Source organism: Haliotis cracherodii, unplaced genomic scaffold (genome assembly GCF_022045235.1).
Source record: "Haliotis cracherodii isolate W230 unplaced genomic scaffold, xgHalCrac1.p SCAF_5, whole genome shotgun sequence".
Lineage (NCBI taxonomy): Eukaryota > Metazoa > Mollusca > Gastropoda > Lepetellida > Haliotidae > Haliotis > Haliotis cracherodii.
In genome coordinates, this window is record NW_027266308.1 from 51,154,463 (window position 1) to 51,171,978 (window position 17,516).

Consider the following 17,516-nt stretch of genomic DNA (forward strand, 5'->3'; position numbering starts at 1 on the left):
TGATGGATAAATCTCCTGTAAACTTTTGAAAGCTTAAAAAAACAAGAAGCACACAAAATACCTTGTTTAATGGAAAAAACCTGATAAGGAATATATTTTTTTTTCTTCATAATAAAGCATGATTTACAAAGTGACTTTGCCTTCATTTTCATCTCCATTTTCTTTACATATTTACAAGACAATCCATAAAAATAAGAAAAGAAAAAGAATTGATCAGGCCTCAAGAAAAATTGTCCTTTGTTTCGTATCAGCAGATGCATACATGATAGTAGCTTTTCTCCTCAAACAACTGCTGTACAGAAGTAATATTAGTAGCCCTACTCATTCAATGGAAAAAGCCTGATAAAACACATTATTTTTTATTTTTTATTTTTTTTGGCAAACAAAATATGAAATCATGGAATATAGACATCTCCGTAGACTTTTGCAAAGAAAAACAAAATGTCAGGTAATGGAATGAACAAAATAAACAATAACAATGCTACTAATATGAAAACTATGTATACTGACTTATTGTTGAAGATGTATTTATTGAATGAAAGGTACTTAAGCTGACTTCTATCATACTACCCCGGTATATTTTATCCTAGACTAATAGTTTTCAATGTTACACTTCCAGTTGTAGTTTCTAAATTATGTGAAACTAGTTGATGTTTAATGTAACTCAACCATACAAGTGTTCTTTAGGAAAATAGTACTTTTCTGGTAAAACTCCAGAAACTACATTGCTAAAGGACACTGAAAGGTACATTTAAACTTTAACAACCGATTTATTCATACAGAAAAGCCATTAACTGCTTAGTGTTTCAGAAAAATATAAAAATATAAGAAGCCAAATCATTATGAATTGATATTCATATTTTGAGCATTTCATATTTTAGAAATGTAAATTTCGTACTTGAAGTGGGATGAATTTTTGGAAAACCAGACAAATATTCATTAAGGTTGACACAGGCCAAAAAACATTCAAGTCATACTAAATACCATTAACTTTGGTGTATACAAGTATTATGCTTCCTGAAGACAATGTTCTACCTATCAGAATTTGGTAATATTATGATGTATTACACCTCTGAGAAATATAAATGTTTGTGAAACATTTTCATCTTAGAGAATTATAAAATGAAGTAGATCTAGTTCTTGGTGGATCACCATGCCAAATATATATGTCATTTGTGCATGACCTAACTAACAATGTTCTCATCTAACATTCACACCATATTCTGACCTTTAAAATGGAAAAGGTTTCAGGAAATTAGAAATTGGAAGATTTCTTAAAAGATTTACCACCAAGACCATGTGGCATACAAGATCTGTGGTTTCTTGGTCAAAACTGTGTAATCTTGTGTAATATAGATATTAAACAAGAGAAATGAATTAATTTGACCCCATTATATGAGATCAGAAAATACCTAGAACAACATACATACACTTTATTTAAACATCTACCATGACTCTCCAGAACTTCAACCCATATTACTCTGGTAAGGATACCAGTATCTTGCCTCTGCTAAGACGGTGAGAATGTTTTCAAGTTTCTTGATTCTAAAGCACAAATTTCTATCATGTAACATTATTAGGCTGATACCTAAAACAGTATTACGTAAGACAGTATAGGTGGATCCAGAGGGAGGGTGTGGGTGGGGGTGGGGGGTCCAGGGGTTCCAACAAACACCCCTTTTTGAAAACCAACTGTAGTATGAGGAAGAGAATTAATGGATGTCAACTTCTTTATTATGAGGAACAAATGTAGTATGTTGAAGGCAGTAGAATTGACGGAAAGAAGATTCTGATATTTTGGATCCATCCCCTTTTAAAATGCTGGATCCAACCTCGGAATGGGAACATTTGCTGTTACCACATCACAACGTCTGTCAAACAAACTAAGACATCTGCGAGGGAGACACTGTGTGTGGTGTTACTGCGTGACCCCATTTATAGGGGATGGGGCCTGCATACAGCTAAGAATTTCAAGCACAAAAAAGCACATCATCTCCTCAGCTTAAAAACATTAAAGTAAATTCAGATCTATCAAGCTCTTTGGTGTTGCACTTGTTGCCACACACATGAAAACACATAATGAGTATTGGCCTCAACTATTCAACTCCTTTGAAAGAGAGCATTGTTTTCATTTCTGAAGATGTTACGTTTTCTCATACTAAAAGGATAGCAACTGTGACCAAATTTAAAATCTTCCTTGCCTGTGAATCTGTTATCGTTAATATTCGGCTTACCGGGTAATAAGGATTTAAATATTTTTACACCACCAATCTTATCATATAATATTAATTTAAGATAAAGTGGCTTTGGTCTGCTGAAAGATCAAGAGATGTTGTTTTTCATAAACCTTTATTATTTTCTGCCTTTATTGTTCTGGAGAAAGAAAATACACAATTTAACAAGGATAAGCATACTGAAGTATTAAAAAAATGCGAAATGAGCCTAGTGCTCAGATATAGATAGGAAACTTAGACCAAATATCCATAAAAAACTAAACACTACGTTTACTTTTGTTTTATAGAATCTTTCCCAAAACCATATCCCTAACTTGGGTATAATTTTACAAACCAAAATGATCACCGGTCATCTTTTAATTCATTGGAAAGAGAGGCATTTCTATTAAATATAGCCTTCGTGAAGCTCTACTTCATTCAGTCTCCACATCCATCTTCTTTCAACGCAATGTAAGCAAACATCATTAATTCTGTGTACATCATCTCGTGTAGGATTCCTTATGTACTGGTATTAAACCCAGTTAAATGTTCCTATTCCTCAAAACCATATACTGGAATATAAATGTTCATATACACCTATTCCAATGCTATATAAACACCGATATCCTGATATCATCTCTGGTGTATAAATGTCTGTATTCACCAAGATATCCACAGTGTGTGTTCAATGTGACGATGTCGTTTTGGAAGACCCACGCTCAATATACCGCAAGAGAGTGTATCCAACATGGGGAAAATGAACCAGAAGATCATCCAGTATCCACTTTGTTCATTAACTGTGCTCCATTGTAGAGTTGGTTGGCATTCAATGGTCAGTTAAACAAATAAGCTGTCATTTGGCTTGTAAACATTTGCTGTCTGCTTCTTCTGAATGACGTCTGCTCCTCAACCAAGGGAGACAACTGTGTTAATGGTCCCGTTCTCCATGTTCAGCTTGGCTGATCAGGTTCTCTGAACTGGCCGTACGCCCTATCTCCTGCACAATTTCTGCATGTTCATTTAACAATTTCTGGAAATCCTTTTGTCGCTGTTCCGCATTCTCCTGCAAATAAAACAACCAAATAGATATCATGACAATCAAGAATCAACCAAGACCTAAACATGTCAGTATTTGACTTCAGCATTATTAAGTCCAATGACTGATCAAGCTTGAAAACTGCCCATACTATTATAATAAATCAAAATACTAGGGCTGGGGCGGGTAACTCGGGTACCCGGGTACTGAGTAGGACCCGGGTACCCACAGTACTACCCGGACCCGGGGTTAGTCACGTGATCTATTGTCTAATGACAAAAATTATCTTGAACTCTGTGGTTACACTACAAGTCACCAATGTTCGAATTTCTTTGTGACTGTGCAGCCATTCCTTCTGGTTTTTCATATTGTTGAATAAAGATATAATTTCAGTCAACTTCAGTGTATGAATGACCAGATTGTTTAATACATGTATCTAAATACATTTTGCAAGGGTTATGCTAAAAATGTTCCTAATCGGACATTTTGAGATATCTCCTGAAACCTACAGTGGGTACCCGGGTAGGGTCGGGTAATAGTGGGGTGTGAACCCGGGTAACAAAATTGGACTCGTTCCAGCCCTACAAAATACAGTCAAATACGTTTATAACTAACACGCTTATAACGAACTGACGTATATAACGAACTTTATTATTAGTCCCGGCCATTTGCTGTATAGATGTTGTGTATATGCTTTTAATGAACTACGGTTATAACAAACTAAAATTAGTGGTCCATTTGAGTGCGTTATAACCGCAGTTTACTGTAGATCACCTATCGGTATGGTTACCCTGGCATGGAACAGGTCCTATACCTGGCTACAGGTGTAACGCAGTTGAATGGGAATACACATCAATTATCAGCAATACACAACCATAATCCCTTGTGGGGTTTCAGGGGCAGATTAGGTCCCCATGCTTATAGCAAGCGCTGATGAATATGTATACTGGGTGTTATAATGGATATCATCATATCAAGGACATGGACGACTGCTCATGCTATCAATCACTGGTTTGCCTGGCTTAGAGACCCTTGAAGATTTGGTTAGAGAATAGGTCTTCAGCAACCCATGCTTGTCGTAACTGGCAACTATGCTTTTAAGAGGCGACTAACGTGATCGGTGGTCAGGCTCGTTGACTTGGTTGATGAATGTCATCGTGTCCAAATTGTGTGAATAGTGTCAATTACTGGACTGTCTGGTCCAGACTTCATTATTTAAGACCGCCATCATATAGCTGGAATATTGCTGAGTGTGACGTGAAACAACAAACAAACAAACAAACAAACAAAAATCCTGGCTTTTTACAGGCTGTTGTTAGCATTATTCATTCCCTCACTCACTCATCTACAATTTTACCTTCAGTGTAGCTATCATGGCTTCTGACTGTTTAGTCTTGACAAGTTTGTCAGCTATTGATGCTTTCCTCACATTTCCTTTGGGCGACTCTGGAAACAAAACATCAGCCCTAGTTACAGAGTTGCTCCCCTTGCCTATATCCATCACGAAGCAAGTCACCCACATTTGGGCAGCTATTTCGGCAACCTTCTCAATACTTCAGGCAGTACTGGAGTAGTGATCTGTGATCTGATTTCAAAGTTTGAGTACTGTGTAAGTATTGTATGGCATGAAGGCTGATTGTGAAAACATAAATTAGGCGTACACTCTGATTTGTAGATAAAAGCAAACAGAAGCACTTTCAACATGTATATCAGGCCATGCTACCAGTCATTGGGGTGTGCACTGAAACTTGATCCAATATGGATTCCACCCTTGATCCTGCGAAGGTGGAGGCAGGCAGATTGGTGTCCTGAAGCTCCAAGGTAGGTACCAGAGTTTGAAGTATACTGCTGTCCTACGTACTCTCACTCTAGGTGTCCTATATACTCTCACTCTAGCAGTGACAATTCACAGGATGTAATTAGTGTTTGAATGACATTGAATGACATCTTATTGTTGATATAAATGCAATGTTTAATAATGCGAGCAAAGACCACTCACATTTTTGGCATTTAATTCACGCTGCGTTAATTTCAAGATTTACAGTATTCTAGGTCTTCCGTATACTCTAGGTATTCTATATATTGTAGGTCTTCCATATACTCTAGGTGTTCTATATATTGTAGGTCTTCCGTATACTCTAGGTGTTCTATATATTGTAGGTCTTCCGTATACTCTAGGTGTTCTATATATTGTAGGTCTTCCGTATACTCTAGGTGTTCTATATATTGTAGGTCTTCCCTATACTTTAGGCATTATATATATATATATATATATATATATATATATATATATACTAGGTCTTCCATATACTCTAAGTGTTCTATATATTGTAGGTCTTCCGTATACTCTAGGTGTTCTGTATGTTCTAGGTCTTCCGTATACCCTAGGTGTTCTATATGTTCTAGGTCTTCCGTATACTCTAGGTGTTCTATATGTTCTATGTCCTCACCACTCTCCGGCGGTTCAGCTGCTGCCTCCCCTTCCTCAACGTCATCAATCTCCACCTGGTCCGTTGTCCCGTCCTCCTTCTCCAGACCCACAGTGATGTCGGCACCGCTGCTCGAACTCTTCAGTGTCCTGCCGACCAACAACTCATCCTGATACTCCTTCGTTTCAGCGCTGTCACAGCCGCCGCCTCTCTGGTAGCCGTCGTCCATGGTCCTGTCCGGTGCTGCTCTCTGAGAAGTGTGGTGAGGGTCCAGGTCCTCTGTGGCTGCTAGAGTGGAGGTGCGGTTGGTCTGATCGTCTTCACTTACAGGGATGTCTGCAGATATGGGCATGGAGATCTCCAGTTGTTGTGAGTCAGCTAACAATAGAAACAAGATATGTGTTAATATCTTCATAATGCTACAATGACGATCATATTGCTAGGTGTGATAAATTCATTAACACAGTTGGAGGTGTACATTGTTATTGTCATTTCCATGGAAACTAAAGAGGATTCACTAAAATATAATATGAAATGAACATAATCTGTAAATCTTGAAATGAACTCAAGCGTGAATTAAATGTGAAAAATGCGAGTGATCTTTGTATGCATTAATGAAACTTCGCATTTATGTCTCCAAAATGACTATCAACAATAAGACGGCCTCATTGCACACTTTGGATAGCAGAATTACCAACTTGAATATATGCAGAACAGTTTGATAATGTTAGAGAATTGCCTAAAATATGTATAAATGATAAAATGATAAAAATATATTATGAATTATATGAAACGCTTGTTTTTAAGTTTCTTCTATTTTATATATTCAAATCATGATAAATACTATCTGACTTATCTTAAGAATATTTAAGAAATGTTTACGTGGACAAATTCCATGTTAGATGCTACTGATATTTGATACTCAAGTTTCAGTGTTAAGACGATTCAATGCAATCTGTCTCACACTGGTTTAAATACCTCTGTTGGTGAAGCAATAGTGACTACACTAAATATTCACCTGTACGCTTCATCATGGGTAACCTTATATCAAAGTGATTGATCATATGAGTGACACCTGAGATTTACACCTGTCTCGTTACGACAGGTGAGTACATGTGTCAGTAGCAACACCTGTCTTCAACGCGACTCACTAAATCTGCCATCATGCTGTTTGCGTAGGTTGGAGGTTATTTAAAGAAAATAGTTCTATGTTAAGAAAGAAAAGTCTGCTTCAAAGAGCAAATCTCTTGTAGACCTGTCAGCATAGAGATTTCAGTTGTCACTTATTATTCACTCCTCTCATACACATTCTTCCTATTAAGGACATTATTGTACCATAGCTTTGAATATGTGGGAAATATATTAATATCAAGGTAACTGTGACAACTGAAGCATTATAATAACTATGACAACGTACACCATATATGGTGTTAATGATTGATCAATCTTCTCATGATGTTCTTGACACACCAGGGTCCACCTGCACAAAGCGATCTTAGCGCTAAGATGATTGTAACTCCCATACATTAACATAGGCTTACAATAGTCGTAGCGCTAAGATCACTTTGTGAGAGTGGACCCAGGTAGGTAAAACAGGACATAAACATACTGTGTTTTCATTGTGGAATCAGTCAAACAGGATACTTACTAATCTGCATTTCTACAATACCAGTGGAATCAGTTCAACAGGATACTTACTAATCTGCATGTCTACAATACCAGTAGAATCAGTCCAACAGGATACTTACTAATCTGCATTTCTACAATACCAGTTGAATCAGTCCAACAGGATACTTACTAATCTGCATTTCTACAATACCAGTAGAATCAGTCCAACAGGATACTTACTAATCTGCATTTCTACAATACCAGTGGAATCAGTCAAACAGAATACTTACTAATCTGCATTTCTACAATACCAGTTGAATCAGTCCAACAGGATACTTACTAATCTGCATTTCTACAATACCAGTAGAATCAGTTCAACAGGATACTTACTAATCTGCATTTCTACGATACCAGTGGAATCAGTCAAACAGGATACTTACTAATCTGCATTTCTACAATACCAGACCATATTTACACCTTGGTTCATATTACTAGCCAATGGGAAATTGTCAATCATTAGATCAGCCTATCCAAAGTTATAATCCAAGAAAGCCCTCCAGTTGTGAAAAATGCCATTCATAACTCTCCTACATTTGTCTGCCATCTTCAGAACCACAAGAAAATGCTACCAAGAATACGTCCTGGTGTTGTCGCCCTAGGTTGTAGGGTCTGAACAAGTCTGAGTAAATAAATGAGCTAAACTAGTGAGCGAGTTGCCGAAAGAAGACAGCATGAGGACTCCTGAAGTGAGTGAGGACATGAGGACAAGGCCGCCAGCAATACCAGACTAACAGGATCAATACCAACCAAGGAGAATAACAGTACTCCCCTCCAGCCACTACGTACAGCACACAAACAACTCAGTGCTACACCAGTGAGTCAGTGAAGACACAAGGCGATGTCTCAATCTGGTTTTGAAGAATATAGTACCCCATATTCCTAATAGCTTTTATCTATATGCATGAGGACCAAGTATGAGAAAGTACCGATTTAGAAGACGTCATTAGGAGGCGTCATAATCTGGGGAATAACACTTCAGACCACTGGAGGAGGTCTCAGAACAACATAGCTCTATATGTAAAATCATCAACTCAGAGAAGAATATATTTAGAAGATGCAGAGATTGTTTATCCTGTATTGTACCAAAAAACATGACCTGCCTCCAATTACTGTCACTCTCTTGGTGGCCACAACATTTTTTTTTTATAATTTGTTATTTTCAGATATCTTTGATAGTATATAAATGAAATGATGTCCTTTTTATTATCGCCTTCCTTGTGGTGCAATAAAATGTATATAATAAAACGGAAATGTCCTGAATAAAAATAACAAGACAAAAAGTGAGCAGGGCTAAAAAATACCTCTGATTTCGACTCCAACATATTCCTAAGTTCAAAACATGAATTAGCAATTTTTTCTCCGAAAATTCACTTATCGAAACCAAACTTTGCACTGCACCTCTCCTATTGGTATAGAAACTTTACCCACAATTGGAAAAGAATCCATGAAGTAGTTTTCAAGTCATAGGTCGCACAAATGTTCGCATAATATTATAAGTCCACAACATGAAAATATCATATTTTTCAGATAATACACATATCAAAATCAAACTTTTCATACACCTCTTCTATAGGTATAAAGAGTGTTCACCAAGTTTAGAAAGAATCTATGTAGTAGTTTTAAAGTTGTAGGTCACCAAAAAATGTCACCCGAAGGAAGAAATGACAGACAAAAGGTCAGGTGGACAGAATTCCTTGGTTTAACTATATACCCATCCTTTTAGGTCAGGGGTATAATAAAAGAAGTCTATTTATATTGCACATTTTCCATACACAAATGTAATATAGGTTTTAAAAGTGATCAGGAATAATAAGCCTAAACATATTACAACACTATATTTAACTCATTTGGCAATATATTTTCAACATGATTACTAAACAGGAATTGACAGGTCACACACTGCACTTGCTGCATCTACGCTTGCTGCACCTACGCTTGCTGCATCTACGCTTGCTGCACCTACGCTTGCTGCATCTACGCTTGCTGCACCTACGCTTGCTGCACCTACGCTTGCTGCACCTACGCTTGCTGCTGGTTATCTCTGGTCAAGCATCCCTATTATAAATCACCATTCCATCACAACAGTGGCCAGTGCAATTTAGTTCTATTATGCTGACCAATCCTAGCACAACATACTCATGAATTATGGTTGTGACATGTCACCATCTGGGTGAATACGGGTCTTAATAACTGATCTCCAATACATAAATAACCATTTCTATATGACCATTATGTCCAATCTGCTACTGATTTAGGGGACATAATCTCAGTCATGGTTTGTGGAAGTCATATCTCAATGTCAGAATCTGTCCGACACATGAGCAGTTGCTTCTATAATTAAGTCAGAGAATTATGGGATATTAAATACCTTGCATCAATATGTCAAACTCAAACTGACATATAGTCATACTGACACTGATCTAGTTATATAATTTGACAGTCTTGTCTTTTCTGAGGTCCCCACCCTCTCTCTTTCTTAGAAGTGGAAGAAAACTGAAATTTGTCTTCTTATTTCTGCCGTCTGACACAGTCTGCTTAAAGTATGAACACCATGTGTATTAGCTATTGGTGTCTCATTGGTTCAAGGAAGCAGTCTGATAAAGGTATGGGACATCATGTGTATTGGCTACTCTTGTCTGATTGGTTCAAGGAAGCAGTCTGATAAAGGTATGGGATATCATGCATATTAGCCACTTGTGTCTCATTGGTTCAAGGAAGCAGTCTGATAAAGGAATGGGACATCATGTGTATTAGATATTGGTGTCTCATTGGTTCAAGGAAGCAGTCTGATAAAGGTATGGGACATCATACATATTAGCCACTTGTGTCTCATTCGTTAAAGGAAGCAGTCTGATAAAGGTATGGGACATCATGCGTATTAGCCACTTGTGTCCCATATGTTCAAGGAAGCAGTCTGATAAAGGTATGGGACATCATGCGTATTAGCCACTTGTGTCCCATATGTTCAAGGAAGCAGTCTGATAAAGGTATGGGACATCATGCGTATTAGCCACTTGTGTCTTATTGGTTTAAGGAAGCAGTCTGATAAAGGTATGGGATATCATGCGTATTAGCCACTTGTGTCTTATTGGTTCAAGGAAGCAGTCTGTCTAAGTTCACTCACCAGTAGCTCCATGGAATGTGCGACAAAAAGATGGTGGCAGCGACTCTTGTTCCTGAAACAACAGGCCTCATGATCATTCATACATAACTTACAGTGGACTAAAACAGGACATCTTATATTCTGATGTTCTGTGAAAACCAATATAATGACTCCTTTATATTGTTGTTGTATATTGGTACTTTTTACAAATAACTCAACACATATAATAACATCAAAATATGTGTGTGTGTGTGTGACTGTAGTGTCATACACACAGTATATAACCTACCTTGTGGGTTTGATGGTGATCGGGCTCTGACAACGCGGACTGTAGATGCAGCGTCTGTGAGAGAATGCCTGCTCCTGGGGCTGCGAATATCCTCACTGCATTGTCAGGATCTGCAGACAGAAACAGTTTACATAAGCATGATGTCACAAGTATCCTTGTAATAGACTTGTCTTGAACACCTTCTTGTTTCAGCAGATTTCTAAAGCTCAATGCCAGAGGCTGACAATGACCTCAGTTTATTGGAAGCAAAGAAGCACATACAAAAAACATGCCATTACGTACAAATCCTCATTACAAAAACAGTACAGCACAACAGATTGGTGAAATTCAGCTGAAAAGCCAGTTTTGGAAGAAAGACTAGCTATTCAGATCTAACTCCAATACTTCCAGCATTTTGTTTCAACCGCAATTGAAAATATATTTTTTGTGTACATAATATTATCCTGTTTCAATAATGAAATTTATGATCTGATGAAACAGTCCATTTGGTGTAAAAGGAAAAACAGTGGTGAAATTCTACGACTGGATCATCAACTCATTGATGACAGGTTTTTGTGAAAACTGTACTTTACAATTCAACTTCATTACATTTTTCAATAGATATAAGGAGAATCTCCAACAGCATTCTTCCAACTTTTTCAGTTTGTAGACAGTAATAAGCAGTGTCTTAGTGTAAAAAGTACAGCTAACAGCTTCAGTAGCAGAGCCATTAGTGATGTCATTTGATTGTGACGTCATGGTAACCAATGACCTCACAATGGTCTGCAAAGCACTGTGATGCAATTTCATTGCAGCGATCGCTTGTTCTCACACAAGGATATCTCCTGTGGGAGCCAGTTTTGGATGATAAATAGCATTATTGTTTCCCATTCCTGCATACATAAAGATGCACATAAGGCAAATTCATCACAACATACTGCCTTATGAAAAGTAGCTGGCTAGAAATGCAATCTTTATCACCCATACACAACAGCTATCCTAATACACAAAACTGTTGGGCGGACATATTGTTTGTTTGTTTGTGTGTTTAACGCCGCACTCGGCAATATTCCAGCTATATGATGGCGGTCTGTAAATAATCAAGTCTGGACCAGACAATCCAGTGATTGACATCATGAGCATCGATCCACGCAATTGGGATCTATGACATGCATCAACCAAGTCAGCGAGCCTGACCACCCGATCCCGTTAGTTGCCTTTTACGACAAACAGAGTCCCCTTTTACGGCAAGCATGGGTTGTTGAAGACCCGGAATCTTCACGGGTCACGTACATATTGACATGCCATGCTTCTAAACAATCCTGTATAACCACAACTGTATTTTTTTTCTCAAGTAAACACAAAATACTATTTACTACTCTGAAAGCATGTAATTCCCTCAAACACTGATTCCATAACGGCAATATAAAACACAGCTACGCGATAATCCGAAAAGAACAATGAAGAATGAAGCATGGTTTATTTCACGATAAAACATTGTTCTATCATGACATCATTTCTGGAGATTGCGCTTGCAACTTGATGATGTCGTATATGGGACGACGTTATTTTTGAGAGGGGAGTGTCTAGTGAGTTGCTCCCCATAGATGTAGCTGGGCAAAGCAGATAAACTCAATGGCCGAACTATCGCATCCAAAAGTGGGAGTGACATGACAATCAGTATTGGGAGAAAAGGTACAGGTAATCGACGTGAGGATTGTGAGAATATGCGGGAAAAACCCACCCTTGCATACAATGGACTTGTCCGACCTTGAACATTTTATCATCATCCTTAAAGAGTCTGTACACAATGTTGATATCTTGGCATTTTGTCTTATAGCCAACACTACGTCCAACAGAAATAATATAGACTTCTTCAACTTGGAATATATCTCGTTACTTATGAAACAAGATCAGTGTATGACTCCATTTGTATACTTCAATATGACATTCACAACAAAATGTATAAATAGTGACATTATGACATTTAAAAAAAGTAAGTTTCTTAACAGTCTTTCATCTCCATACCCCAGGGGATGCATTTCTAATGCCATGAAATTGGTAACAGCATATCATTAATTTCTCAAATAATTCAGTTATGAAAGAAAACTACCAGATCTATTATGATGTTTAGATACTTATTCATCTTTCAAATATTTAGGCTACCGATGACAATAACCATGGCAATTAATTACTGTTTACTATGATGCTAAAATATTTCAGACAACATCTCTAATTCATTTTACACAAGTAACTGTTCAAGACCAAAACCTTACACAACCTGTTGTGAGGAATAAGATGACAAGTCTTAAACACCACCTGCTTCCAATCTGCTAATTAGAACAAAAGTCAGGATCACAAATGAACTAAATTAAACGGAATTGAATGAATGATTCCACTCTGGAACTTCCTCCCCCAATCAAGCTAGTCCAATTTACCCTGCACTTCCTTGACACAGGCAAACACAAGTCCATCACGAGGGCGCCAGTATCCAGGATGTGTATCACATCCTCTGAAGACAACACACAAATTGAGCCCTTCTTTTTCAACCACTATAACTTGTTTAACACATTACAGTACCTTGATCAACAATCACTGACCATACTACAGTTCTTCCTTCACAAGAATCCTGCTGCCTTTCACTGACATACTAAATAGTTGTTTAATACAGTACAGACCTTCACAAACTCCACAAGAATCCTGCTGCCTTTCACTGACTATACCAAATAGTTGTTTAATACAGTACAGACCTTCACAAACTCCACAAGAATCCTGCTGCCTTTCACTGACTATACCAAATAGTTGTTTAATACAGTACAGACCTTCACAAACTCCACAAGAATCCTGCTGCCTTTCACTGACTATACCAAATAGTTGTTTAATACAGTACAGTACCTTGACGAACTCCACAAGAATCCTGCTGCCTTTCACTGACTATACCAAATAGTTGTTTACTACAGTACAGACCTTCACGAACTCCACAAGAATCCTGCTGCCTTTCACTGACTATACCAAATAGTTGTTTAATACAGTACAGTACCTTGACGAACTCCACAAGAATTCTGCTGCCTTTCACTGACTATACCAAATAGTTGTTTAATACAGTACAGACCTTCATGAACTCCACAAGAATCCTGCTGCCTTTCACTGACTTTACCAAATAGTTGTTTAATACAGTACAGACCTTCATGAACTCCACAATAATCCTGCTGCCTTTCACTGACTATACCAAATAGTTGTTTAATACAGTACAGTACCTTGACGAACTCCACAAAAATCCTACTGCCTTTCACTGACACAACTACTATATAGTTGTTTAATACAGTACAGTACCTTCACAAACTCCACAAGAATCCTGCTGCCTTTCACTGACACAACTACTATATAGTTGTTTAATACAGTACAGTACCTTCACAAACTCCACAAGAATCCTGCTGCCTTTCACTGACACAACTACTATATAGTTGTTTAATACACTACAGTACCTTCACAAACTCCACAAGAATCCTGCTGCCTTTCACTGACACAACTACTATATAGTTGTTTAATACACTACAGTACCTTCACAAACTCCACAAGAATCCTGCTGCCTTTCACTGACACAACTACTATATAGTTGTTTAATACACTACAGTACCTTCACAAACTCCACAAGAATCCTGCTGCCTTTCACTGACACAACTACTATATAGTTGTTTAATACACTACAGTACCTTCACAAACTCCACAAGAATCCTGCTGCCTTTCACTGACACAACTACTATATAGTTGTTTAATACACTACAGTACCTTCACAAACTCCACAAGAATCCTGCTGCCTTTCACTGACACAACTACTATATAGTTGTTTAATACACTACAGTACCTTCACAAACTCCACAAGAATCCTGCTGCCTTTCACTGACACAACTACTATATAGTTGTTTAATACACTACAGTACCTTCACAAACTCCACAAGAATCCTGCTGCCTTTCACTGACTATACCAAATAGTTATTTACTACACTACAGTACCTTGACAAACTCCACGAGACTAGTGATCAGTGACAGCTGGACACCTCCTAGTGAAGCAACTAATGCAATGATGAATACTGTTAATGAGTCCGCATACAATAGGTCAGGAGTGAGTGGGGAGTATACAATCCTTTGTGTCTTCCGAAATCCACACAGCCATTATATCATAATCCCTAATATCACAGAGAGTGTTTCAGATTTGTTAGGTTGTGTAACAATGCATGTAATTATATGGAAGTAACGCTGACTGCCCACAAATATCTGCACATATATAATCTCATATCATGCACTCTAGCTGGTCTTTAATAATACAAATAATAAAAACCTTTGTTGCTAAAAATGTATATCAGTTGCAGTCATTTGAATGGTGGACCAGGGATTAATGCGGATTAGCAAGGACAGGTAACGAAAGGTAGGACAAATAGGGCTTGGATGGGCAACTCGGGTACTTGCATTGGGTGGTCTTGAGAAGGACGCAGGTACCCACAGGACTACCCGGACCTGTGGTTAGTCAAAGGATATATTGTTTAATTACAAAAATTCACTAAGTCACTACTGTTTGTATTTCTTTATGACTATGCACCCATCCCTTCTGACTTGTTTGAATAAGATAAAGCTTCAATCAACTTCAGCGAATGCATGATCAGGCCATTTTACATGTGTATCTAAATACTTTTGCCAGGGCTGCAGGAAAACAATTCCCAATCAGACATTTTGTACCCAACTCTTTAGACCTACACCACGTGACCGGGTTGGGGAAGGTAGTAGGTGGTCAGGTCCCCGTGGAGTAAACTTGGCCTCATCCCAGCCCGAGACAAAAACCAAACTTGAAGCAGGCTGCACGTAGGCTGTCATTACAAAGCTATAGTATCAATGAAGACACAATTGATGAATGGATACATTGAAACGAAGGAAAATCAAAAAGACAATCTGGTCTTCAGGTTGTCATGTTTGATCAGTTTGTTGCAGACAGGCCAAGGATCATAATTGGGGAAATACCAGATTTGGGAAGTTATAGAAATCTGACAGCAAATCGATTCATCTGTACCTGTCATAGGAATATCTAGCTGTCATAAAAGAAATAAAAACATTATTTGCCCGTCTATCCAAGACCCGAAATAAAAAAAGGCCAAAAGCCTCATTGGATGCATGGATCAATATATAAAAAAAATAAAATCTGTACAGCTATGTATGCCTATGGTTGAATATTGAAAAGAAAAAAAACATAAAACATGATTACTAATGAAAACATGACAGACTGCAACGGCCATGTTTGTAACTTTCAAACAAAACAAACACTGAATTTCATTACACGTTATAGGGCTGGGATGGGTAACTCGGGTACCTGGGTCGAGTGGGTACTGAGTAGGACCCAGGTGCCCACAGGACCGGACTACCCGGACCCGTGGTAAGTCACGTGACATATTATCTAGAACTCTATGGTCACACTACAAGTCACTAATGTTTTCATTTCTTTCTGACTTCTGACTTTTCATATGGTTGAATCAAGATATAACTTAAGTACACTTTAGTGTATGCATGACCAGATTGTTTAATACATGTACCTAAATATGTTTTGCCAGGGCTACAGTAAAACAATTCCCAATTGGAAATTTTGTCCCCAACACTTGCTTGACAACAGTATAAGGATCTATACCGAAACGTGGCTTTTCCCAGTATTAGAGAAGTTGTTATCCATAAAATTGTGTCTGTCTTGTTATCCGGCAACTTCTAAATAATGCCTATCAAACGACATATTGTTTAATGACAAAAATTATCTAGAACTATATGGTCACACTACAAGTCACTAATGTTTTCATTTCTTTCTGACTTCTGTCTTTTCATATTGTTGAATAAAGATATAACTTAAGTACACTTCAGTGTATGCATGACCAGATTGTTTAATACATGTATCTAAATATGTTTTGCCAGGGCTACGGTAAAACAATTCCCAATTGGACATTTTGTCCCCAACACTTTAGACTTACACTGGGTACCCGGGTGGGTAGGGTAGTAGGGGTCGGGTACCTGGGTAGTAAATTTGGACAAGACAAGGAAAAAATAAAAAATATATTGACCCATGTATTCTATGGGGCCAAAAGCTTCATTTGATGAATGGATCAATTAAAAAAATGTTTTTTTTATACAGCTATATATGCCTGTGGTTGAATATTGAAAAGAAAAAATCATAAAACATGACTGCTAGTGAAATGATGACAGACTGCAACGACCATATTTGTAACTTTCAAACAAAACAAACACCGAATATCATTACATGTTTCCCTATTGTCTCCATAAAGCTGCTATATCCCATCTCCAAATACACAGCATATGGATAAGACTCAAAACTGCTAAAACAACCCGAACATTCAGAGAATAAAATCCATTATAAATCAGGCATACAGAATGATGAGATAATTTCAAGCATGTCACAAGTGTGACATATCTTACACATACTTACCAAGATCCACAAGAACAAATTTCCCTCGCCATAAAACAAGCAGCCGCTCACCACAAAGAACACCGGCAGTATTTACAGGAACTATTACAAGACAGTGTGTGTGTGCCTGTGAGCAGGTAGGTCATGCCGTGAGGTGTTTAAAGCTATTATACTTCCCCCAACACACACTGCCCAGGCCTCTACACAGTGTGGCCTGTATCTGAGTGGAAAGCCAAAATCTGATCCTTGATGCAAATAGAGCTCGGCACCATTGACGTATGCAGAGCGTGGTTCTCTAACGTACAGGCAGTAATTATCCTCTCGGCTCAGCTACCTTACTCCTAA

General features: G+C 37.9%; 1 protein-coding gene across 1 annotated transcript in view; it reads right to left on the bottom strand.

Annotated features, from left to right (window-relative positions):
- Positions 1-837: 837 nt before the first annotated feature.
- The window catches only part of LOC139443454 (uncharacterized), a 167,925-nt gene continuing 151,246 nt past the window's right edge, over positions 838-17,516 (bottom strand). Inside the window, exons 9-13 of the mRNA XM_071224439.1 lie at positions 10,739-10,848; positions 10,471-10,522; positions 5,700-6,056; positions 4,607-4,695; positions 838-3,276 (exon numbers count right to left, since the gene is read on the bottom strand). Coding sequence (XP_071080540.1) covers positions 3,142-3,276; positions 4,607-4,695; positions 5,700-6,056; positions 10,471-10,522; positions 10,739-10,848 — 743 coding nt within the window. The 3' untranslated portion in view covers positions 838-3,141. The remainder of the gene's footprint in view (positions 3,277-4,606; positions 4,696-5,699; positions 6,057-10,470; positions 10,523-10,738; positions 10,849-17,516) is intronic.